Raw genomic sequence first — 26,047 nt, 5'->3', positions numbered from 1 at the left:
TTTTGTTCTGTTTGTAGAATTATGTCGTTGCACTTTGAGGGTGTTTTCATGCATTTAAGGAAGACCAACTACTATCAGTTGTTGAAACTCGTCATTGTTCTTACTCTATATTATTTCAAACAGGATGTGATATGGCTAACTTCCTCTCCAGACAGTTTTTAAACTTCGCCTCGATATGACAGATGCAAACTTATTTTTGTATAGAGGAATTGCAGTAGTAAAATGTCATTCTCTCTAAAGTTGTCCAGAAAAGGACGAGAAAAATTTTACATCAGTAAGTGAGACAAAGCTGAACGCAACCACAATGCACATATGAAATTTATAACAGCTACATTAATATTGTTTAGTCACGACCGTCCGTCAAAAATATAAACATTGTTTAGCTGTCAGTGTGCAGTCACTGACCACTGAACAGGCACTTACAGTGTTGACAACATCTGTTGTCATATCATTTTAACCACTAAGTGAAGTGACATAAAAAGCGAAACGTCAAAATATGGCATTGTTCCGTTAGATAAAGAATTATTCTTTTCCTGATCGAAAAAAAAACATCAAATGTCTGTCTGCTTTAATTTATTAGTCTAAGATAATTTAAGTGTCATATTATTTTAAAAAAGGTATTTGTCATTAAAATTTATTCTTTGGGAGCTTGTGGCTCCCGTCGCCAGCTGTTTTGCCAGCTGTTTAAAACTAATGAATTTGAACATCCCACATGTTACATATCAGTTGTGCAAACAACTGTCTAAGGAAATAATTAAATAATATTATATTTTATTGACTTTTAATTGTAATACAATTAACAAAGGATTTATAGACTTCCCTTGGAAATAATGTAGATAGTTTGCATATTTCATATTTGACACTTCAGACTTCTCTGCCTCAGATGTCACATCTATCATTTTTGCAGAGTAATAATAGGTCCGTTCGAGTACCCTCCATTACAGTCCCATTTTACGAAAAAATACAAAATATGACCAAATCCTGTCCGAGTTCTCAAAAATTTTGAAGTTTTTCGTAAAAGAGAGCGCTCATGGGAAGAAATTTCTTTGGGCTGATTTGTAAAAAGTGTCAAATTTTATAGAAATTCAAATAAATTGATCGATTGTACCAACAAGATTGCAATTTTTAATTTTCGGTTAAATCAAGTTTTTTCATAAAAAAAAACAATGGGCCAGCATGATGTTGCAGTTGTTGTTTTAATGTATCCATTTATAAAAACAAATAAATTCTAAATACGAAATGAAATGATGATGTTTCAAAATGTATGTATATTTTTTTACAGTAATATTTAGTGAAATATTTGTTGTTTCCCGTTCGTTTACTTTTTTGTATTTTTTTTTTCTTTTTGTGAGAGGTTTCCTTACAAATAAAGAGTTAAAAAAGAATATTCAAGAAATTAAAGGATTTAACGATAGGATAATAGGAATGAAAGTCAAAGTAGAGAATTGTAAGTCCAACTGAGAAAGCAACTGATGGCGAGATGAATCGCTTTTACAAGACACTGGAAATAGCGACAGTACACTTTAAAACAGAGATTTTACTGATAATCGGTGATTTCAATACTAAATTAGGTTTCAGGAAAAATGGCGAAGAAACCATTATGGGAGAATATGGCTACGGTAATCGAAATGAAAGAGGTAGTCGTCTTATCCAATATATTTGGCAACAAAAACTTATAATTGGAAACTCGTTATTTAAAAAGAAACCGCAAAATCAATGGACCTGGAATTCACCAGGCCAAAAGTACAAAAACCAAATAGATTTTGTTCTTTGCAATAAAAGATCAATCCTTAAAGATGTGTCCGTACTTAATAACTTTCAATTCGAATCAGATCATCGGTTAGTACGCACGGAGTTGTTAATCAACCATAAAACTAGACAACTTCATAAAACTACAAGAAAAGTATTAACAAAATCGATAAGTACAGATATCATCAAAAGTTATAATGCTGATCTTCAACAACGATATAACATTATATCAAGAATGAACCTACTCAAATAGCATATAACAAAATGGAAAAAACTATAAAAAAAAATCTGCAGACAGGTATATTCTTACTGCTGTATCTCAAAAACCCCAAAAACTATCGAGTGAAACTTTAAATACGAGTATAATAGCACTTCGTGATAGTATTCGAAAAAAGACCTATCTGAATGCCCAAGAAACAAACAGCATCTGAAAAATATACGGAAGAACATCAAGAAACGTTGTCAAGAAGACATCTAAAAATTCAATGACAACCTCTTAAAGACAGTAATCGAAGAAACGAGATCAATAAAAAAGGCAAATAATGCAATCCAGGATTATAAAGAGTAGATATCAGCAATGGCGGACAATGATAAAAGAATTCACGAAAGGAAGAATATTAACGAAATAGCTACAAACTTCTACATTGATCTATACAAAACACGCATAGTAGACACTGATGATATATTTCTAGAGCGACAAAACCAGGAAGAAGATTTTCTACCATTTCTTAAAAGTGAAATAGAGCGAGCAATAAATAGTTTAAAGAATGAAAAAACCAAAGGAAACGATGGGATATTAGCTGAATAACTAAAGTTCGGCAACTTTTCGCTGGCCAACTGGTTGACTACTATTCTCAATCAGGTTTTGGTCACCGAGGAAGTCCCAGACCAATGGACGAAATCGGGAATAGTTCTCATACATAAAAAAAGGAACAGGGACGATATCAACAATTATCACCCGATAAGCAAAATATCATCGATATACAAGGTTTTTGCGAGTGTTTATTTGAGAGAATGAAAACCACTCTTAATTTAAATCAACCTTTTGAACAAGCCGGTTTTGGATCAGGTTTTTTGACAATAGATCAGCTATAAACCGTTAATCAAACAATAGAAAAATGCAAAGAGTTTAACATCACAATATACTTTGCCTTCATCGATTTTGCAAAAGCGTTTGACACAGTAGAGCAGAGATTTATTTGGAAGGCGCTTCTCAATCAAGGTGTAGACGAAAAAATAGTTCGAATCCTAAAGAAAATGTATGACAGGAGCACAACCCACATAAAAACGGAATGCATCGGACCAGATTTTAAAATATCGCGAGGTGTAAGGCAAGGAGATCCAATTTCACCAGTACTCTTTTCGGCAGCCTTAGAAGGAGTATTTAGAAAACTAGACTGGGAAGACAAAGGATTGAAGATAAATGGCAAATGTCTCTCAAACCTCCGATTTGCCGATGACATTATAATTATCACAAACAGCAGTGAAGAACTTCCAACGATGCTGAACGAACTGTGCTCGGAATGCGGAAATATTGGTTGTCAACAAATCAACAGAAATAATAACATATATTAGAATACGTTGAAGACTACACATACCTTGGTCAGATTATCTCATTCAAAGACAAAGAAAAAAAGGATATAGTGCAGCGAATGACGAACGCTTGGAGGCAGTTCTGGAACGTTAAGCATCTTCTTAAATTGAATATTTCGAATAAAACAAGAAAATATGTGTTTGACTCAACAGTTCTTCCAGTCCTCACCTATGGGTGCCAAACTTGTCAAGTCACTAAAAACACTGAAATGAAACCCCAATCATGTCAGAGAGCAATGGAGAGAGCTATTTTGAACGTTCATATAGCCCAGAAAATTAACCATCAGAATATAAGAAGACAAACTAATTTTGAAGAAGTTAGACACAGGCTTAAGAACTCAAATGGGAATGGGCAGGACATGTAATACGTACACCTGATGATCGATGGACAAAATTAGTAACCAAATGGATACCCTTAGAAAGCAAAAAAAGTGTAGGTGGACAATATAAACGCTGGAAGGATGACATCCGAAAAATGTGCTCACTTTATTGGAGAGAAGCACTAGCTAGAAGAAGATGGAGAAGTCTAGGGGAGGCTTATGCTCAGATAACCTAAAATTATACCTCTCTTTTCAAATAATGTATCAATTTAAATTAGTTTTAAACCTTGATTGAATTATTTGTTTCTTTTAATTTAATTAATTTTACGTACATATACTTGTTTAAATGTAATGTAAATATATTCAATCAAATTTTTGAAGTCTTTCCCTTTCATTCCTGCCAAATTAATCCCAAACATTGGTATATTGCAAAATACCAACTTTTTTTTAATATGGCATTGACATCTTCAAATATTTTTACCTCAGTTTGACTCTGACGTTTTCAAATCAGATCTTCGTTGGTATTAACATCGGTTTTTGACATTTACAAAGGCACAACAAAAAAGTCTTTATTCTTAAAATTTAGTTACAGCTGAAAAAAAATACGTCGTTTTTCCAACCTCTTTTCTTTTACGATTTTACGTAGAAATGTATGGAAATAAAATTTGTCACATATTAGGTCTGTTCCGGAATACAAGTTTAATATTCAAGTAGTTTTGGAATTTGAAGTGTGGTTCAAAGTTTCTTATATATGCTCAATTTGGTATAGGCTTAAAATATAGTTGAACTTCAGTTAACTTAACGAAATTAACGCATCAAAATGAACGAACTAAAACGATCGGTTCAAATAATGTGCACCTGTCTGTCACAAAATTATGAAAATGTAGCAACAAAATATGTAAAATCGATTGATTGTGCCCGATTTTAAAAAATAAAAAGAAATAAACCCACACGAATTATCACAATTTAACTTTAATAGACAGGGATGGATTTACATACTTTATTGAATTAAGGCCTGTTCGATTCATAATTCAGAGTGACAACTTCTACTTCTATTTTTCAAATGCAGAAATAGAATGATACTGCAGCCTTTTTTAGAAGTAGAAAATAGATATAGAAATCAACAATATGGCAGGAATTTGTCCATTGTTTTTCTTCGATTTGATTTTCATTAAAAAAATTAAAATCTTACGAAAATGATTCCAATCTAATGATAAACAATCCGTGCTTTTATTTTCGTTTTTTAATTCATAACTTATTTCTTATTAATAAAATATAATTGCTTTGTAATTAATTGTTAAAAAGTTACGCATAAAATACAATTGCTTAGGTTAATAATCTTTTTGCTTTGAATATGCAAAGGGTTGTCCTGTCAACTTTACGTTAAGCTAGCCACAAACTTATTTAATACTTCCTTTATGCAAATTGACGAGTTGTCAATAAAAAAGAAAAATAAATTGTAACCTTCAGGTGATTTTCAATTAGAATGTTTTGTATTTACATATTTTACTAACTTTACATAAGAACAATGAGTATAGGCTGCAGAGGGTGGCAAATGTTAATTTTGTGTCAAAAAATCACTCCAGATTATTTTATTTGCATGAATATCTTCTAAGTTAAAAGTTGAGACTTAGGGTCAAATCAAAATATTAAGCTTGATGAATACCAAAAGATGTACCTTAAATTTCACTATGTATACACTTTCCATATGCCTTTAATCGATTTTGACAGTTTGAAGGGATTTTTTCGAACGAACTCTTTTCTAAGAAACGTGAATAAGTAAAACCTCAAAGAGTGATAATTGCTTCTTAAAAAAATTGATTGAATATTTCTGAAAGACCAAATAAAAGTGCTAAAATTTAACAACTTATTAATAATACATTTTATTATCAAAACACCTTATGTATAAAAGTAAATCAATCTCACTCTCTTCAAGACGAAAAATTAAAAACAAATAAATTTGAACTCTTATTTATCTTTCCTCAGCTTGTCACTTGACACCTCGATCGCTTGCAGCCATAATTTCAACTCTTCTGGCATTGCTGGTGCAGTCTTGCCCTCTGGGAATTGCTTCATCACATCATTGACACTACAATTTGTAATGCACTGCTTGGATAGTGCCACAGCCCTTACAAAACCATCAGCCACTGTAATAAACTGCTGTTCCAAATAGATAGCCTTATCATCCCACCAAATGAGTTTCGTATCGATTTTATATGGATGGAAGATTGGAATTGTTCGCCTGTAACGAACACTGGACGCACCTTGAACCGCTCCACCACCGAGTTTCTTAACCTCCTCATATAACCCGGTCAAGCCATAATAATGGAATCGGGCGAAATCAAGTTCACGCAGATATCTGGCGTTGTTCATGTGGCGGATAAAGATGTCAACATCTTGAGATGTACAAATGCCTAAATTGGTGTCGAAAAAACAAATCAAAATTCAAAAAATTATAATTATATAATTCGTACTTTGATGGAAATATTTGAATTTTATAATTATACAACTGTATATGATTACCATAAATTGTGGTTTTGTCGGTTATTTTTCGCTTCTTTTGGAATAAACGGCCAGCAACAACAGTGAAGACGACTCTTATGAAATAATTTACATCCCAAATAATGTATAGAACCAATAGGAGCACAAGGAATGACATTTCGATTGATTTCTGTCAGCGAACCTATGAAATTAATAAACAGAAAAATTGATTTTTATTTTGATTGTTTTGCACTTTTCATTGATTAATAAAAATCGAAAGTTGTCAACTGCAAAAAGTTGAAATGACGTTTGTTTTTAACGTTGGACATTTATGTATATATTCACAGAGGTAATGAACTTTGCTTCCATAGACAAACGGGTATTTATATATTCCATCCATTACACGAGCGAAAATAATTTAAATTAAAAATAAATAATTTGCAAATTAAATTGATGTCGGCAAATAATTACGCAAAAGATAGCAAATTAACAACAAAATTCCTTTTAGCACTTTAAACTTTATTATCATTATAATTTTCAAGTCTAGTAATAACCTTAACCATGGTTAACTTACCTTTCTTTAGTCAAGTAGATAAATAACAGTAATTATATTGACAATATGAGGTGGAGGATTGACAGACCACCGAACTTATTTGATTGTAAACTGACACTAATTTAATGACAGCAAAAATATAACTTAACTTCAATTTTCAGTGAAAATCAATGTGGAAGAGCTTTAAACTTTCACTTTCTTAAAGCAACAACAACCAATAAGTGAGTGAGGTGAGGACTGGCAAAAGACAGCAACAGCAAGAAGCATCGAGAAAGAAAAATAAACCTAAAAAAGCTGTTAGAGCTTTGGTAAATTTGTTAACTAAGAGAAGTGCTTTTGGGTTAAGGCATTTATTTGACATTTATGCTTTAGGAAATTGGAATATGGGTTCGTATTTGTATTCGGGGCGGCGGCGTGCTAAAGGCCCAACTATAGTAGGCATAAGCTAGCATAAGCGCGCATAAGTAAACATGCGAATACAAAGAGTCTCCATACAAGTGAACATAATGGAGTCTAGCTCCATTTCGTTCAATTTTTCTCAGTTTCGTTAACTTAAACAAACTTAAGCAAGAGCGATCCCAGTCGCTCGCCGCATAAGTAAAATCTGACATGTAGATACGTGAGCAAAATTGCATTATGGCTATCTGCGTAAGTTCACAAACTTAAGAGAATTTTCGTTGTGTTTTTGACATAAGCTTATGTTTGCTTATGCCTATTATAGTTGGGCCTTAAGACTTTAAATTGAATTCAACCATAGTGCGAATATGAAGGTTATGTGTATCAGCTCCATCAATATTGCAGTTACGAATGTCAAAAAAGTGGCGTATAACGGTGTTATATTTCAATTTATTTTTCATCTGTCTGCTGAAAAGTCACTTTACACTTTTAACTTTGACAACCTGTATTGTTATTTAAGACAACAAAAAATCGAAATTCGCCCTAACTTACTTATCTTCTACAAGTACTAGATCCATAGATCCTTACCTATGTACATATGTATCTTCTTCAAGTATACTAGATCCATAGATAATGATGCATTAAAATATGAAACGTCAAATAGATTCAAGGGTTCAATGTCAAAAAGTTTCGTTAAATAAATTATTTTATTCCTGATCAAAATAAAAGCAAATATTTTGTCTGCTTCATTTTATTAGTCTAAGATAAATCATAGTGTGATATTATTTTAAAAGCGATGTTTGGCATCAACATTTATTCTTTGGGAGCTTCTGGTTGTTGTTGGCTTCCTTGTTGTGAACCTCCTGATGGCTGTTGTCCCTGTTCGGATGGTTGTTGTCCCTGTCCGGGTTGTTGACCTTGTCCAGGTTGTTGACCTTGTCCGGGTTGTTGTCCCTGTCCAGGTTGCTGCCCCTGTCCGGGTTGTTGTCCCTGTCCTGGTTGTTGACCGTGTCCGGGTTGTTGTCCTTGTCCCGGTTGTTGACCTTGTCCGGGCTTATGTCCATGATGTGGTGGACGACGTCCCTCATCGTGTCCTGGATGTCTTCCGTGGTGGTGTGGTGGTGGACCACGTGGAGGTTGAGCAGCTGCAATAGCTACAACAGCGAATAATGCGACAAGTACGAGAACTTTCATGTTGCTATAATTTATGTCAAAACAAATTTTAACTATAATTGAATGGAGTCAAATGAGTTCCTTTTATAGTACGAGTACTATTGGTGATATACAAATGGCCATCTTGACGTTTAAAAAATGTTTCGCCAGCTGTCTTAGACTAATGAGCGGAAACATCCGAGATGTTATCATTTGTGCAAATAACTGTCTATGTAAATAATTAAATAATATTTTATTTTATTGACATTCAATTATTATAAAACTAAAACAAAGGAACACAGACTTTCTGTGGAATTTGTGTGGATAGTTTACATATTTCATATTAGACTAGACTAGAATATTCCACTCTGGATCTGTCACTTTTGTAAGGTTATAACGGATGAAGTGCCAATTGAATGTCAGCAGAATTTAAGTAGTTGATCATAATCAAGGATAACAACAAGCTAATAAGATAAGAAACTATAATTTCTCATCGGTGCTACTTTTTTACTGAAGCATTTTTAATTTTTTGTAAATGAATGGGGGTAAGAGATCAAGCGATGAAATGTCAAAATGAGTGATACAAGACAGTTTAATGTGACACCGTCTAAGAGCTTGGTTTTTAAAAAATTGTATTATTATTTCTATGTAGGTACATACATTTAAGGGCCTTCCACATCACAGCGAACAACGAATGAATGAATGAACGAACAAACGTGATTTTACGCATTTCAAAAAGTCAATTTAAAAAAAAAAAAAAACACATTTAAATTATAAGAAACCAACTTACACTTATTTTGGGATAATAAAATTTGCATTTTGTTCTCTAAAACTAAACAATTTTGTAAAAACAGTTTGGTAGTAACGAATTGGCGTGTGGTTGCTACGACCTGTCAAACTCTATTCGCGTTCCACATACCATCCACACTGCAACGAATAAATTGTTCGCACTCAACTTAACCTTAAAACTATACCACTCTTGTTTTGTTTGTTGGAAAGGGTACTTATAAATTGACAATTCGTCGCTGTCTGCGAATAGAAATAAAGCTCATTTGAAAGAAAAGTCAAAATATGCGAATATCCACAGTTCGCTGTTCATAGCTCATGTGTAAGATGCTTTAAAATGAAAAATTCTTAAATTGCATTGAAGTACACCTAAGATTTGAATAAAATAAAAAGCTTTAAAGTTGTATTTGATTTATTTACTATGGCGGTTTAGAAATTGGCTTTTTTGTAGTGAAATATTTTGACGTTTCATCAATCTTCATTGAGTGTTGAAATTATAAATTGATTTATCTCGAAAAAGCGTCTATTTTGTAATTATTTTGTTCGTAATGACAGCTTCAAAAGTGACAGCTGCTGCTTCTCCTGTCAAAGTTTGTTTTCAACACTATTAAAACAACATTTTACTAGAATAGTTTAACCATCTTCGAATCTGATCAACAGAATCAAAGTTTTCTATTTTATATTTTCTTCATAGGCGTATGTCTTCATTATTTTGACATACATTTTGACATTTTGTTTGCACATAAATATACTGTGGTATAATAATAAAGGTTATAATAGGTATGTATGTATTTTCTGTGTTTAATTTTAATTAAGGCATAATAGACAGTCAAAAAGGTTGTCATAAAGTGGGAACTCTAACTATACCTACATACATGTTTGTATTTGTTATATAAGTTATATCCAAGATTTAAATAATAACTATAACAAAAAATAAATACATTTAAAAAAAAATTAAAGCGTTTCCAACAGCCCAAAACCCAACCCCACTTTAAAACAATCTTGGTCAGCAGCCCCTTCGAAGATTTTTACTCGATATTTCATTGTATTCAATCCATTTTGAAATTTCAATTGGCATTTCTGGCTTTAGTTTGGAATTGATATGACCATTTTCGATGTTTTCCATTGTGGCATTTTGTAAGCTGATAGTCGGACTGACTGTATTACCAGAGGTAGTTGTTAAAAGTTGAGTTGCCTTTGGCGTTAAAAGTGTTCGCATTACATCTTCGGCTGAACAATCGAGTATTCGCTGTCGGCAGATTGCTATCGCATTTATAAAATTATCAGATGGTGTAAGGAACCTATGTTCCATGAACACAGATGTGTCATCCCAGTAGATTATCTTTAATAAAAAAGGAAACACAAATTTTCAACAAATATTTAATACAAGATAATAGCTATTTTTACCCTGGATGTTATTTTAAATCTAGCAAAAGGACGTATAAAACGACGATAGCGGATTGTTGCAGCTCCTTGGACAACTGCTCCTCCTTTTAGAACAATTGTTCGATAAAGTTGTGTCCGCTCGTAAAAATCAACCCGAGCAAAATCCAACTCCCGTAGGTATCTGGCATTATTCATGTGGTAGAGCAAAGTATCAATATCTGTGGTTAAACAAATTCCTAAAAAAGATCGAAATTAAAAGAAAATTATTATTTATCTGGATAAATCCTATCAAAGCTGGTCTTAAATTGACACCATAAATAAAGTGTAACCAAACCCTAACAAAAATAATTTGACAGCTGACGGTTAGTTATAACAATAGGTTTCTTTGGGTGGGTTTACATTGAATCTCTTTTCAGAAGACTCACTTTGACATTTCATAATTGCATCACCTTTCCAATTGAAAGTAAGAAGAAAAAAAGTACGTGATAAAGGCATTTTAAATTCGGTTTTAAGATAAGTGGGGGCAAGATTAAATGAAGAAACGTCAAATAATATTAGTGTGGCAGTCCTACATAAATGTTTGACAGTTCTTCTTCTTCTGATTGTCGGTGTCAGATTGCCCTTATTCCTCGTTCAAGTTATCACCTAAGAGCTTAACCAACAATCTTAACATTCTTGTTGGTTGAATTGAGAGCCATTATATAAACCTTGACACAATATATATTTCACACAAGGACATTACGTACAAATAAGTCAAAGTGATACCCACCCATTTCTTAAATAAATCAAGTTCTCTTCCATCATGAATCGTTTCAACAAAAAAAAAACACAAAGTTCAAGTTTGAGCCCAAGTCCAGGTGTTTTTGACTTGTAATTGCACTGCAGCTTTACCTTCAACCTAGCCAACAAAGTGGGTTCTTGACAAACAGGTAAAACAATTATGCACATTTAAATCACTGGGTCAAGTAGGCAAAAGAACTACAATTTACATTTTTATATATAAATACATTTTATGAAAAGAAGAAAATAAAGTGGCATGACTCTTTTAATGTTTGCACTTTTTTCGTTCATTTTATTTTCTAAAAAGTTAGGTCATGGTTTGGTTTGGCACTTGCTTCGGTCCAAAGTTAAAAAAATCAATTTTTCACTTATTTAAATAAAGAAGAAGCAGAAGGTCAACAGTCATGAGGTTTGTATAAAAGAAGAGTAACCTTCTTCTTGTAAATCTTCATTATATGTTTATTCATTGGCATAACCTTTGCAAACTTACAAACTTCATTATCATATGAATTAAAAGGGTTTCTTCTTTATGGAAAGAGTGCTTGTGTAAATAGGCAACTTGTGTTGAGCACCTTAGCTGTGTAGTATAAGTACTTTACTATGTTCTTTATAATTTGGTGGGGTAGATACAACTTGCTTTTTCTGTCGGCATAAAAACCACAAGATTTGTCATAATGTTACCCATTTTGGTAAAATGTTAAATTTCAAACCTTGACTTTTAGTTGATTTTCCAGAAAATTTAACGTTTCAGAATTAACATATTATCGTATATTTTTAAGAGTCCTTAATCAATAAAATTACATTTATGTCAAAGAAATGTCAAACGTCATTACTTATAGTTACTATTTTGTCATGTCATCATTTAATACCGCTCCGGCCTGATCTTTTAAAGACAAAAGCAAGTGAGGTTGCAAAGACCTGGGTGCAGAAAAATAAAAATACACAAATGCAAAATGCGTCAACTTAAAACAGATAAATGTGAAAACCGTCTTAATTAATGACATTTTTATTTTTCTAACTATCAGGTCAACAAACTTCTTTTCCATCGTAAACTGTATGTACTCAAATTTCAGCTTTTTCTTTCTACCAACAAATAAACACAATTTGAAATCAATTCTCAGATTCCTTCAAATTTCACCAAATGTCAAATCAACTGTTTCTGTCAAGTACCCACATATACCAGAAATTATTGGATACTTTGTGATTTCTTTTCAGATAAGTCAGCTGTTTTGGATTAGCTGTTTTTTACACTTACAAAAAGTTATCCGGGTACCATTTTTATTTGACATTGAACGCAGCCAATTGGAATTCTTTTATCTGGATAATAGTAATAAAATTGGTCAGTTTGTATATCTTAGATTTTTGTCAGTCAGATTGACTGTATACACAAAATTCATTGTCCCTGCTTTAAAGACGACATACTGGATGCACAAATAACAGCGAAAAAAACACCAGGGTTGGATTGCATTCGGGGGAATTCTATAAGTTCGGCTCTGTAGAGCTTATACAAACAGTAACAAACTTAAGCAATGACATCTTTGAGAATGGTAATATGCCTCGAGATTTCAAGAAAGCTTTGATATTCCCAATCTATAAAAAGGGCTCCAAATCCGATCCAAACAACTATAGGGGAATATCCTTTTTAAACGTATCGTACAAAATTTTTACGATTATTTTACAACGGCGCCTTACATCTTGGATCAACCACAACAATATGCTTAAAGAGTACCAAGCGGGATTTAGAGCGGGATACTTAACTGTCGACCACATTTTTGTACCTCGCAATGTAGCTGAATCTTTTGAAATTATACGCGTTCTTTGTGGATTTCAAGGCTGCATTTGACACAGTCGATAGAAGATCGTTGATGTACAAATTGTATTGTAAGGGAATGTCTCACAAAGTTGGAAGAGTCATAGAAAATCTGCTGGAAGATACATAGGCTGCTGTCTGGGATGGTGAAGTACTATCAGAATGGTTTGAAACGAAAATTGGAGTGAGGCAAGGTTGTACTCTAAGCCCTTTGCTGTTTGCGCTATTTATCGGCGATGTTATGGACATCCTGCCTGGTGGAATTGAAGTTAGCAGTACTACCAACAAAGCACTTCTGTTTGCAGATGATATAGTGATTCAAACTCATTCACCGGAAACGCTACAACTGATGATTAACCGATTATGCGAATACTTGGCCAAATGGAACCTAATGGTCAACCAAGAGAAGTCGAAGATCATGATCTTCAATAGACGGTAAGGCAGACTACGAACAAATGAGAAGTGGCACTACAATAACGAAAGACTTGAAGTTGTCAGCGAATGCAAGTACCTTAGAGTGATCGTCACCTGTGATTTAAAAATTGAAAAGCACTTAAAAGATATAAACTTGCAAAGGCAAAAACTGCATTAAACTCAACTTGGAATATGGTTTTCTCCAAAAAATATCTAAACCGTAGCACGAAATTTAAAGTTTTCGAATCTGTTGCAGAATCAATCATGCTTTACGCAGCGTAAGTTTGGGGAGTTCAGCAATATAATAAAGTTGAAAAACTTTTACGCTTTTACTTAAAACGCATGTTCAGACTACCATCAAACACACCAAACTATACCTTGAACCTGGAAACTGGATTATCACCGTTATACATGAATTACATTATAAAGGTCTTAACATAAATGAACGTCGACTCCCGAACAAGATCTTGGTGATAACAGTGAGCAGAAAAGTTGGATGATATGATGAGTGGCTGGATCATGCACGTTTGTGTAATTTCGATCTAAGCCTAGACCAAGAGCCTCCCAATAACTGGAAACAAAGACTCTACGAGATCATTTCCTACTCAGATATAAACTGTAGGAATGAGTATAAAAGTCAAACAAGAGGCTCATTTTACAGGTCGGTGTACAGTACACTCAACTATTACCTTCAACATGCAAACTACTTCAGAGACAAACTAGGCGTAGAATCCATCGTGAATCGTTTGCTGCATTTTGGGGTCTTCTCACATATTCTCGACGACCGACCCTTGGAACCAAAAAGGACGACTATGCTTTCATCGCTCCACAAAACATTGCTCTATTTCTCTTTTGACCATTCTCTATGCACTTTGGCAAACTTCATTCTCTTTGCCACATGAATTTTGGACAAGAATGGTACCTTGCGTGGACTTCGTGCTGGTAACTTCGCTTCAGAAGACGTCTTAGTATTGTGACAACGCTAACAGACAGTTGAAGTCCATTTCTTATTTTCAACGCTAACAGACAGTTGAAGTCCATTTCTTATTTTCCAAGAGCCTATGGTAGGGATCTGTTTTGCTAGCTGAGCAATTTTTTTGTCAGTTCTTTCAGTAGTCATCCTTTTTGGGCCTCGCGTTTTCGGTTTATTTTGAGATTTTAAGGCGTTACTGACCATTTTTGTTAGGTTTTACCCTCCAGACGCAGTTTTCGAATAAGTTTTCGAATTTCTTCGGGGCAATGTCTTGACCGTCCCATTGTTTATTTTTGAGCTAATATTTATTAATTTTGTATATGCTAATATGTTACAAATACTTAAAACTTATAATCTGAGAGTTTTCCTTAGGGAGGGAAACTTGGACATTGGCGTTATCCAAGAACCGTGGATAAACGGCCTCCAAGACAACCAATACGACCTCTTTTATAAAACCGCAGATCAAGACCAAGGTAATCCCAGAACTTGTATTTTAGATAAAAAACATTTAAAATGGCAAGGATCGGCCCTTCATAGCTCACTTGCGGAAATGGTTAACATTCCTCTTGGTGCTATGAAGGGTAAAATCTTTTCTCTCTACCAAACTGAATCAAACCGAAGGTGGAGCAATTTACCCACCTGCAAAACCCGTAAATACGATCTTCTATGCAGGCCAAGGCAAGACATAGCCAGGATTGTTGCGGTTTGTACCGGACATTGGCCTATAGAAGTTCATGCAGAGAAGTTGGGTATCTTTTACAACACCTTTTGCCGTTGCTGTAGTGACCAAAGAGAAAGTGAAACGATAATCCATTTCCTCTGCAAATGTCCTGCTTTGGCAAACACTAGAATGAAATGCTTTGGAAAAGCATTCTTTCAAGAACTCGATGAGCTATGTGAGACAAAGATTAGAGACCTAATCTTTTTTCTCAATGCGACAAAATGTCTCTAATATAATCGCTATGAAGCTTCTCTATAAATCTATCCCCTTCAATCAAAGGTCAAACGAGTTTTTGGTATCAAAACGGCGCACTACAGCGCTAATTGGATATCAGGCTAGGTTGCCTTGAGATGGCCATTTCTACCTACCTACCTAGGAAGTAAAAAGAGTTACCACTAGTGTACTCTCTCAAACTTTTTATGTTTTGAAATATGTTTATGTCTGCCTTCCTCTACTGGTCTGTATTATCATTGAGTATTTATAATATATTTATGATATATTTATAAATACTCAATGGTACTATGCAGATGCAGATACATGAAAATTTGTTCACAGGTCGGTTATAGCGGTCATTGTGTCATTGAACAAATTTTCTTTATTGAAGCAATCATCCTTGGTTAAAGTTGTTCATTGAACTGACATTTTAATTATAAAGGGTGATTTTTTTGAGGTTAGCATTTTCATGCATTAGTATTTGACAGATCACGCGGGATTTTAGACATGGTATCAAAGAGAAAGATGCTCAGTATGCTTTGACATTTCATCATGAATAGACTTACTAACGAGCAACGCTTGCAAATCATTGAATTTTATTACCAAAATCAGTGTTCGGTTCGAAATGTGTTTATCGACAAATTTTGTTCAGCGATGAGGCTCATTTCTGGTTGAATGGCTACGTAAATAAGCAAAATTGCCGCATTTGGAGTGAAGAGCAACCAGAAGCCGTTCAAGAACTGCCCATGCATCCCGAAAAATGCACTGTTTGGTGTGGTTTGTACGCTGGTGGAATCATTGGACCGTATTTTTTCAAAGATGCTGTTGGACGCAACGTTACGGTGAATGGCGATCGCTATCGTTCAATGCTAACAAAATTTGCCAAAAATGGAAGAACTGAACTTGGTTGACATGTGGTTTCAACAAGATGGCGCTACATGCCACACAGCTCGCGATTCTATGGCCATTTTGAGGGAAAACTTCGGAGAACAATTCATCTCAAGGAATGGACCGGTAAGTTGGCCACCAAGATCATGCGATTTGACGCCTTTAGACTATTTTTTGTGGGGCTACTTCAAGTCTAAAGTCTACACAAATAAGCCAACAACGATTCCAGCTTTGAAAGACAACATTTCCGAAGAAATTAGGGCTATTCCGGCCGAAATTCTCGAAAAAGTTACCCAAAATTGGACTTTCCGAATGGACCACCTAAGATGCAGCCGCGGTCAACATTTAAATGAAATTATCTTCAAAAAGTAAATGTCATAGACCAATCTAACGTTTCAAATAAAGAATCGATGAGATTTTGCAAATTTTATGCGTTTTTTTTTTTTTTAAGTTCTCAAGCTCTTAAAAAATCACCGTTTATGATCAAAAGCGAGCTGTTCATTAAAAACGATTTACATTTTCATACCAAACATAACCAATTTAACTTTCTTATTCGCTTTTAATTCCTTAAACAAAATTTTTAATGATAGCTTTGTTCCCTATACCAATGTAGACAAAAGTGGGACGTTTGAACTTTTTTGTTTCTAATTTTCAAAGTTCAATTTTGACAGGCTATTTGACGTACATTGTTAAATTTAAATACAGAAAAAAAAACAAATTCTAAAAGCAAATTCTTGTTATCCCACCTGAAGCTCCAAATAACCTTTTTATGCTAAACATTAATGTTAAAGGACATTACACCCGCACTTTATCGTCCTTAAATGTCATAGTTGATTCAAATTCAAAAGAAATTGTACGTCATTATATTTCCATTCAGTTAGAATATAACATTTCACCCCCATCACATAAGTTATCTTTTCTTATGGAAATTTAAACGACAAAGCGAAAGCCAATTTAAGTCAAATTGATACACAATTCAGGTTAATAATGAATATAATTGATGACCAATAAACTTAGGATAGCCTTCAAAAAAGGAAAATGAAAACATTAAATTATATAATGATTTCATAATTTTCCTTTTATTTCTTATATGTGTTTACAAGTGTATAGAAGCTCATATACCGTCCGAACCTAACCTACCCATAGCCGGATATCCTGCATCTGCGTACATTAAATGGAGTATCATTCCTTGTTTACGGGTATCTTTTCCAGCTTTTTTATGAAAACATTCAACTAGTTGTATAGACATCTCTATATGAAGAAACATACAAAAAAACACCCTCTATACGTTACCCACATAGATAGGTACATAAATATTTTATATTATTTTCTTATGGGAGAAAAATCAATATTTTCTGGGTACATCTACCCCAACAACACGTCCTCCATATAAGCGCAAAAAGTGAACAAACAAAAACATCTACCACTTTTCTGTTTTTTAAATTAATTAAAATTATATCGTCTCGAATTACAACATCCAGATGTGTACATACCCTAAAGGATGGATTTTCCTTGGAAGGAAGGAAACAAAACGACAGAAAAATGCCTTATACTGATTGCAAATTCAATTAGTTTGACTTCACATTTCAAAGCTATAGATTATAGTTTGTTTGTAGGTAATGTAGGGCTTCTCTTGGATATCGTCGACCGTCGTCGTAGTCGATATAATTAATGGAAACTAATTCTCTGATTCACCATCAACGTTAATATCATCGAGACAAGATTCTTATCATAACAAGGAACTAATTAGAAAAACCCATTACATCCGCCGCAAAAGGATTGAAGCTCTATTGAACGTGGACAAGAAAATGTCGCCGATGTAATTATTTCGGTCGTCTTTATATGCAGGGCTAGATTTGACATTGAAAGACGCCCTAGGACAATCGTTAAGAGAATTAAGATTTAAAGGGTCTTGTCTACTTGACAATAGAGCTTCTTCCAATTTGGAAAAATTAGGCTGAGTTCATAAATGTAAACATACTGCAGTTCATAAATGTAACAAGAGGCTGGGATGCGCCCACACTGATAACTTCCCATCCCGTCTTTCGATTTGTTTTGCTTAAAAGTTTGTCTATATGTACTCGTATCAATTTTTATCAAATTTGATTTTATTTTTTATGAAAAAAAGGACTGTTGGATTACTGAATATCGAAAACAAAATTTTCTGTGAAATAAAATAAGTTTGAAGCCAATATTTTAAATTTTTGAAAAGCTATTTAATAAATTTTTACCAAGTTTTAGTATTGTTTTTTTTTTAGAGATTTATTTTTTGTAAAAAAAACTGTCAATTCGATTTTTTTTCTAAATTTTAATGAATGTTGACAACAATATTTTTTGAAAGATTATAGTAAATTAAAGCCAGTCGAAAATCAATTTTTACCAACTTTTCTACATTTTTTTTTAGGTTTTTATTTTTTGTAAAAAAACTGTCAATTCGATTTTTCTCAACATTTTTCAGAGTGTTGAAAACAATATTTCTTATAAGATAAAATAAGTTTGAAGCCTAAATTTCAAGTTTTTGAAAAGATATTTGAATCGATATTAAATTTTTAGCAACTTTGAGTAATGTTTTTTTAGATTTATATTTTTTATAAAAAAACTGTCAATTCGATTTTTCTCAAAATTTAATCAGATTTCAAAAATATTATTCTTCGTTGCTCAAAATTGGTTTGGAGATGAAATCATATTTTAGTCGTAAAGTTTCGGAGGTGAAAATTTGCTTTGTTTTTTTTTTGGTTTATAAAAAAAAAAACGTTAAATGGATTTTTTTTTTCAAAAAATACGATCATCAAGAGACTCTTTGAGCGGCACCTATTGGCTACGGTGAAATAAACTCGTTGAGTGTTTCTTAACCGCCACATTTCAGTTACGGCAAACTAAAGAAAATTTGCTGTATTATAATACTTGACGTTTTATATGCAGGGCTGTCAAAATCCAAGAATAGTTTAGCAATATATAAACATACCTATGTCAGTTAAGTAATAGAATGTTTCATGTATTTTACCTAAAACTAAAAATCTTATATTAAATTTTCATAAGATATTTTTTAAGATAAACAAATTGTGTCACTTAAAGAATAATTTTAATTTCTGTTATTTTTGTTTTCTTTGATTACTGTCAACTTATGTTACTTTAAGGAGCTTTTCTAATCATAAAGCATTCAATAAACATTTTGCGCATGACATGTGCAAAAATGTTAAAAGTGCGAACTAAGCCTTGCTTAGCAAAAACACAAAACAAAATGCAAACGGAACTTCAAAGCCGTCTTATGTGTGAAAATTTAGTACTTTGCTTTGGTGGAAACTTTGTGGCGGAATTAAAACATTTTAATCTCAGGAATTGTAATTACTCAATTTAAAAAACTACAATTTTTGTAATCAAAAATCTTACCGCTTACGTCATTCGGAATTTTGAATATAAAATTAACTGTTGAAATTTTATCCGCTTGCTTCAAATTTACTTTATCAAAAATTGAATTACTACAAACCGTGTGAGCTTCAAAATGGTTTTCTTAAGGAATAAGCTTTTGATTAGCTTTAATTTCTGAGAGTACATTTTTTTTTTAATTCTGCCACAAAGTATCCGCCAAAATAATTGAAGTTTCGAAATTGCAAAGGTAAACAAGGTTATATTTATATCAAACCCGCTTGGAACCCGTTTCAAAACTTAAATAGTAAATTATGAGTGTTTTTAGTGTAAACGACGGAAACACGAATTGCAAAAGGTAAAATTTCAATTTTAGTTCTCAATAAGATGGTTTATAGGATCTGAAGCTTGATTTGACAGCGGGTTGAAAATGGATGTGTTGAACTCAACCACACTAAGCTAACATAATGGACAGTTTATTTCATATTTTATGTTATAATAAGAACTTTATTTCATCATGTTTCATGCTTCAGAATTAAACTAACTAGTTATATTTATAATTAACTTTGAAGTCTTTAAATTCCTCTTCTTTAATTCCACACAATTTTAACTCAACTCCAAATTGAGCACTCAATTAAAGTAATAAAAATCAAAAATCCGGAACCTAATCCAAGACAAACTGTCAAATTCACCCATAAATGAGGATATAAAAGTCCTTATGAGAAAAGGAACGGTGAAAAGGTTCCCCTAGGTTCTTAAACAAAACAATACGACAAGGTTAAAGAACATTAGCCATCAAGAGGAAAAAGGGAGTTAAGCCATCTCAAATATGACAGACCTATACCAACAAAAAACTTATTAAAATATATGTTATGTCAGTTTATATAGGAATTTACAAGGGACAACTGACATCATTTATAATAACAAAATCCGCCGGCAGTGCCATCTGTAAAAAAAAAAACAATTTTGCCAATTTATTGACAATCCCGCACTGCCTTTTTTCATTATACTCGTATGTATATGTATAATATTTTACGAGACCGGAATTAAAAGAGAAATGTACAAAAACAAACACCCATTATAGACACCAGTTACAGAGTAACATATATTAGTTCGTTCATATAACATCATTCGAAAGACCAAGTGAAAGCAATGCCAATATTGACATCATTTGTGTAACACCGTACCCCCGCTCCACCTTCCAATAAGCTTAAAAACAGCCTTGACCTTTTGTATAAAATAAAACTTCCCGCTGAAAATTGCCTATTTGTACACTCCATGTCAATGGATACACGATGGCATTTATTTGTTTTATTAATGAGACTTCTTCATGACATTTAAATTGTTTTCTTATATCTGGAAAATAATTTATTAAGTATGTGTGCTAATGTGATATGTACATGTACTGTCAGAAGATGTCAAAAGCAAATGCCAACAATAGACAGCCATATTGCATTCAAATGAAACAAAATTTTAAATTTCCAACCTTATGTCACTTTTATTTGAAATTTTTGTTCTTTTCAAAAGCAAAAATAATATTTAATTTTCTTTTTTTTTCAAATCCCGCTAAGAATAAAAAGCAAGTTCTTTGATAGGAAAGTGTTTTGATATGTCATCTTTAAAAGTTAGATCTAAAACTTAAGCGAACTGACAGATCAGTCATAAACCGAAATTTCCCCTTAAATTCAATAATACGTGAACATGCGAAAGTCAAATTATGTAATCTTTGCTTTATTCAAATGTCATCCCACTAATTGGTGATGTTTTTTAACAAGAACCCAAAAGTTGTTTTAAAAAAAATTACAATGAGATAAAGTGTACAGTGATTTTGAAAATTTTCTTTCACACAGTTAACACTTTTACCGTTTTCTTTAAGTTTCATCTCTGGGGCAAATACCTTCTAACTGAAGAAAAAGGTCAGAGATTCTGTTCAAATTCCAAGAACTTCAGTCAATTCATTTATTTGACGCAAGAAGACTTCAAACTAAAATTGCTGGAGAATCAATTGCCACTCATCAATAGGATATAAAATGTTTGAATTGCATAATTCTGTCTGACAGACAACGTCATTCAGCTGTTCTGATTGATCATGTTTGTAGTGAAATTTTGTTTCAGTTGGTTAGTTTATATTTCTAAGCAGTTTTCTTTTAAGGCTCCGAGGAGAACACTTATCACGTCGCTTTGAGCAGAATTTGAACAGAGTTCTCCGAATTATGTATGAAACACACGAACTGTTCTGTCAAAAATCTTAGAACAGTTTGTTTTTGCAATCTGTCTCTGTCATGCCACACTAAAAAAAGTGAAAGTGGAAACGGTCAGCTTTTTACGCCATTGTCATTTTATTCAAAACTCATCACGTCTTGGATTAAAAAAAGAAACAATCAAAAATCTCTGAGATCTTTTTTGATAGCTCAGTTCTTTACTCTCTGTCAACATTCTGAGAAAAGACATTTTTGGACTCGAGCTCTCAAAAATTCTCTATCGCACAATTCAAAAAGGAATAAACGAAATATACAAAGCTTTTCTGACTTATGGTGAGAACTATTAGTGAATTTTGACTTAATTATTCTCAAAAATATACATATAAACTGGGCAATTTCAAAAATGACATTTGAATTGTTTGATTTTGAGAATGTTTCTGGCTAATTAAGAATCCGTTTTTTCAGTTTTTTCTAGAGAAAAAAATATCAATCAAAATCTCAAAGATGTCCGAATTTTCAGAAATATAAACAATTAATCTCACACAAATTTCTCACTTTTGCTGTCAAAAATCTAAGAACATTCTCAAAAAATTAGTTCAGCACAATTCAAAAAGGATGAAAATAAATTAAAAGATTAATTTGATTGCTAGGTGACAATGTGACAAGTGAATTGAGTTTATAATTCAATTTTCAGCTCCGTAAATCCGTCTCAGCAAATTCTAAGAAATTTAAAAAAATATAAACTGACCTAATTCCATCAAATTCCCTGTCAATTGATTTGACGTTTACACAACTTTACATATCAACTCAATTGTCACATTAAATAAATAAATTGGGTGGCGCAACAGTCCGTTTGGGAACTAGGGCCTAGTGACTGACAACTCTCAACCATTCCTGTGTGCGAGTACTGTTGTCAGGGATGGCAAATTTGAGAAAGCACTTTTCATGACAAGAATTACTCTTGGAGAATTTGTCAATTCCTCGCAAGAGGCAGTACCCGTGAAAAACTTTAGGTGACATAGGCAGGGATCAAACCCAAGACCTCTCGCATGACAGTCCAATGCACTAACCATCATGCCACGGGTACTAATTGTCACATTGCAAATTATATTATCCAACTACTTTAGGAAAATACATTATTGTAACCAACGCTTTTGTATACGAAAACCGTTGTGGGGCTTTAAAAGTTAAGGTTTAAAAACATCACGCCACTGACTCTTGTCCAAAGTGATATTTTCCAAAGCTTTCAATTATGGATTTTTCTATTATTAAATTCAGATTTCTTTCAAAAATAGACTTATTTTTAAGGAAGACAATTCAAATAGCTTGTTTGTTTGTCATTGCATTAGTGTTTCTCCGTGAACGGTTTAACGAGAGCGCTAGAGCTGTCAAATTTACAGCTACAATTTTCTTTTTATTAAGAAGGGTCAATCTGTCAAAAAATCCAGATTTCCAAATTTTATATTAAATGAAAAATAAATCAATTTATTTTGTCCCATGGAATGCAAACAGAGAGTAGATTTTTGTTTTGACAGATCTAGATCAAAAATAAATTGATTTATTTTACCTATGCAAAACCCTATAAGATTTCCAAGCAAAATGTATTTTATTAGCCTTAGAATCACTGTGCCAACCTTATTTACAACTATACTCCTTTTTAGACCTATCAAATATTTTGACACTTAATGAAGTAAATGTTAAACTTTACAAAAAATGATCATTCTAAAGAAAATTGATGTGACACGGAGTGTAAGAATATAAAGTTGATTTTATAATCCCACAGACCGAGAGCAAAATCAAATAAATAAAAAAGGTTTCCTGTTGAATAAGATAAGGGATGAACTTGAATGGATTTTTAAGAATTGCCTACAATACTATAAGAATAAGGAAGAGTGAAACATTTATTTTTAGGTTATGTTGTCATATGTGTATCTAAGCTAGACTTTTATCCTTTTTGTAAAGGAGATAGGTGTAATGATTGTCTAAAGATTCAAATATTGGATATAAGGAATAAGTTATAGGTACTTACCTGAAACTGTTGTTGTATCCAAAATATGAGTCTTCTTCTTGACGAATCTTGCAAGTACCACACAAAGGCACATACGTAGGAAGTAGTGCAGCTCTAGGAGTGCGTACAATAGTACAACAATTCCCAAGGAACAAGCTATCACAAAACACCATTGACCCATGTTGATTGTTGATGTTGATGGTTGCGATTTTATAATTCTGGGAAGATTTTTCTTTGGAAGGTATACGTCTTGCTTTTATATTTCTATATCGACACTTTTCAGCTTTAGGTAGGTAAGGTACCTTCTATATTATTGGCAATTTTTCCCTTTTTTTTAAGCTACGAAGTGTGACGGTCTTTTTGCGACTTGTTTTTGTTGTTATTGTTGTTGTTTTTATACACATTAATTGATTTTGTATGGAAATAAAAGACACTTTGCAAGAGGAGGGGTAGGTTTTGTGTGTTTCTGTTGAAGAATTATTTTATGTTTCCGTTTCTTTAGTTTTTCGGTCAGAAGCAAAACACAATGAAAAGATACTAGATGGAGGCACTAATGAGAATAACAAAACCATAAAAGAAGATATTTGTAGGGACACGCCTTGGTAGTACTATATTTTGGTTCAGGAGACCCTCTTGGTATTTACTATAACCTCCGTGAGGTGCCATACTCGGAGAAAAGTCTCTCAAAAATCTTCAAATTCTACAATCGTTTCTATTTCTAGGAAGACATTTTGACCACAAAAATTCAACCATCAACCGACCGCACAAGTTATGTCCTAAAATAACAACAACCGACAACACAACTTTCTATCAGGTTTTGATGATGATAATATTTCTCATCCAAAACATCCACTCCACTGTGGGATGGATGCTAAGAAGGATTTATGGAGGAGCTTTTAGAATATGAGATCCTTCTTGGCAGACTTTTCGCTGGTTACTGAATTTTTACTGAAAAAGTTTAAACGGACATTGCCTTGATTTTTGTCGATACCCGAGTTGATTTATATGTACCACCATCCCTATAGAGATACACTATGCGTTGTTTTTGTTTTTGTTTTTTAAGGGGGGTGAATTGCACCCCCTCTGGACGGGGGCATGCGCACAAAGGGGCCTTAGGAATTCGTATGTACGTAAATGAGGAAAACAAAATAAGGGTTTGTTTGTTTATTTACACACAAAGTAACGGTATGTAGGTTCTTATATTGAAGTTGCGATAAAAGGATGATTAAAGCCTTTAAAGAATCCAATGGGATAAAAAGAAGATTCGATTCTGTTGAATAAAAGGATGAGACTTTGCGATTTCTACGAATATATGTACATATATAAATTTTAATATGTAACAGTTAATGACAATTTTCAATTATAAACACGATTGTATCAGCTGTTTTTCAATTAGTGTAATTAGACTTTTCAAAGCTTATAAGCAAAATCAATCATTGATAAAATTAAAATAGTTTTTGTTGAGCAATTTTTTGAATCGAATTAGATAAGAAAATGATAGGTATTTGTTCGTTTCTTGGTTTTAGGGATTTGAATTGAAATATTGAGACTTTTTAACTATACATAAGACAGACAAATATTGGAGAAATTGATCAGGTAAGGATTGTGGCCAAGATACATAAAAGAGACTCGGATGCAATATCTGCCGATATTTTTTAGCTTTAACAAAATATTAATAACAATAATTTGTGTGAGATACAAAATTTGAAATCAATATTTTTTGTGTTCTCATACTTCTTAAGTCGAAAACCATTTCTTATCAACTTTTTTTGTTACTGTAGTTCGTTGTTTGTAAAACTTTAAGTTTGATTTCAAAACCCCGACATTTTCAGTTGAAAACCAGTAAGGTTGAACTACTTAGTGAACACCTAATAGGGCTTCTTCGACATATTCGGAGCCCAGGCCTGTAAGGACTGGTTTATCCGGCTCCCCTTCCTTGGAGTTATACTAAGGATCTGGCCCTCCAAGTTAGGGGTTGTGCCGTCGTGGTGACTTCCTGCCCACGTTAAAAAATACCTTAGTTGCGAAGCACCAACAAGCCTCGGATACGGACGGATTCACTGTTGACAACCCACGCAAACAAAATAAGGACAACGAACTTCGGATATGTACGTGGAATGTGAGGTCCCTTAACAGACCACGTGCAGCTGAACAATTAGCGGAAGCCCTAAACTGCTGCAAGACAGATATTACCGCCATCCAAGAAGTGCGATGGGATGGACCGGGCAAACGCAAACTAAAATACTGCGATATCTAC

General features: G+C 33.2%; 3 protein-coding genes across 3 annotated transcripts; all 3 read right to left on the bottom strand.

Moving 5' to 3' along the window:
• Window positions 1-5,520: 5,520 nt before the first annotated feature.
• Window positions 5,521-6,875, bottom strand: LOC129945890 (protein THEM6). The gene is made up of 3 exons (XM_056055848.1): window positions 6,718-6,875; window positions 6,186-6,345; window positions 5,521-6,076 (listed from the first exon to the last, which is right to left on the bottom strand). The coding sequence occupies exons 2-3, from the start codon at window positions 6,319-6,321 to the stop codon at window positions 5,631-5,633; spliced, it is 582 nt and encodes a 193-aa protein (XP_055911823.1). The 5' UTR covers window positions 6,322-6,345; window positions 6,718-6,875; the 3' UTR covers window positions 5,521-5,630.
• A 1,030-nt stretch (window positions 6,876-7,905) lies between these two features.
• On the bottom strand, window positions 7,906-8,286 carry LOC129944155 (uncharacterized). Its single transcript, XM_056053366.1, has one exon. The coding sequence runs from the start codon at window positions 8,284-8,286 to the stop codon at window positions 7,906-7,908; it is 381 nt and encodes a 126-aa protein (XP_055909341.1).
• Window positions 8,287-9,828: 1,542 nt separating this feature from the next.
• Window positions 9,829-24,732, bottom strand: LOC129948036 (protein THEM6). Its single transcript, XM_056058847.1, has 3 exons — window positions 23,812-24,732; window positions 10,438-10,652; window positions 9,829-10,372 (listed from the first exon to the last, which is right to left on the bottom strand). The coding sequence occupies exons 1-3, from the start codon at window positions 23,969-23,971 to the stop codon at window positions 10,037-10,039; spliced, it is 711 nt and encodes a 236-aa protein (XP_055914822.1). The 5' UTR covers window positions 23,972-24,732; the 3' UTR covers window positions 9,829-10,036.
• Window positions 24,733-26,047: the final 1,315 nt, after the last annotated feature.

Source organism: Eupeodes corollae, chromosome 2 (assembly GCF_945859685.1).
Source record: "Eupeodes corollae chromosome 2, idEupCoro1.1, whole genome shotgun sequence".
NCBI classification, from domain to species: domain Eukaryota; kingdom Metazoa; phylum Arthropoda; class Insecta; order Diptera; family Syrphidae; genus Eupeodes; species Eupeodes corollae.
This window is presented reverse-complemented; position numbering and strand designations above follow the sequence as displayed.

Bases quoted from the DNA above. Each gene is read 5' to 3' on its own strand.
- LOC129945890 (XM_056055848.1), bottom strand. From the start codon at position 6,321: ATGTCATTCCTTGTGCTCCTATTGGTTCTATACATTATTTGGGATGTA. The intron at 6,077-6,185 runs GTAATCATATAC...ACACCAATTTAG, and splicing joins CGACAAAACCACAATTTATG to GCATTTGTACATCTCAAGAT.
- LOC129948036 (XM_056058847.1), bottom strand. From the start codon at position 23,971: ATGGGTCAATGGTGTTTTGTGATAGCTTGTTCCTTGGGAATTGTTGTA. The intron at 10,653-23,811 runs GTAAGTACCTAT...GATCTTTTTTAG, and splicing joins GGATACAACAACAGTTTCAG to GAATTTGTTTAACCACAGAT. The intron at 10,373-10,437 runs GTAAAAATAGCT...TTTTTATTAAAG, and splicing joins GATTTAAAATAACATCCAGG to ATAATCTACTGGGATGACAC.
- LOC129944155 (XM_056053366.1), bottom strand. From the start codon at position 8,286: ATGAAAGTTCTCGTACTTGTCGCATTATTCGCTGTTGTAGCTATTGCA.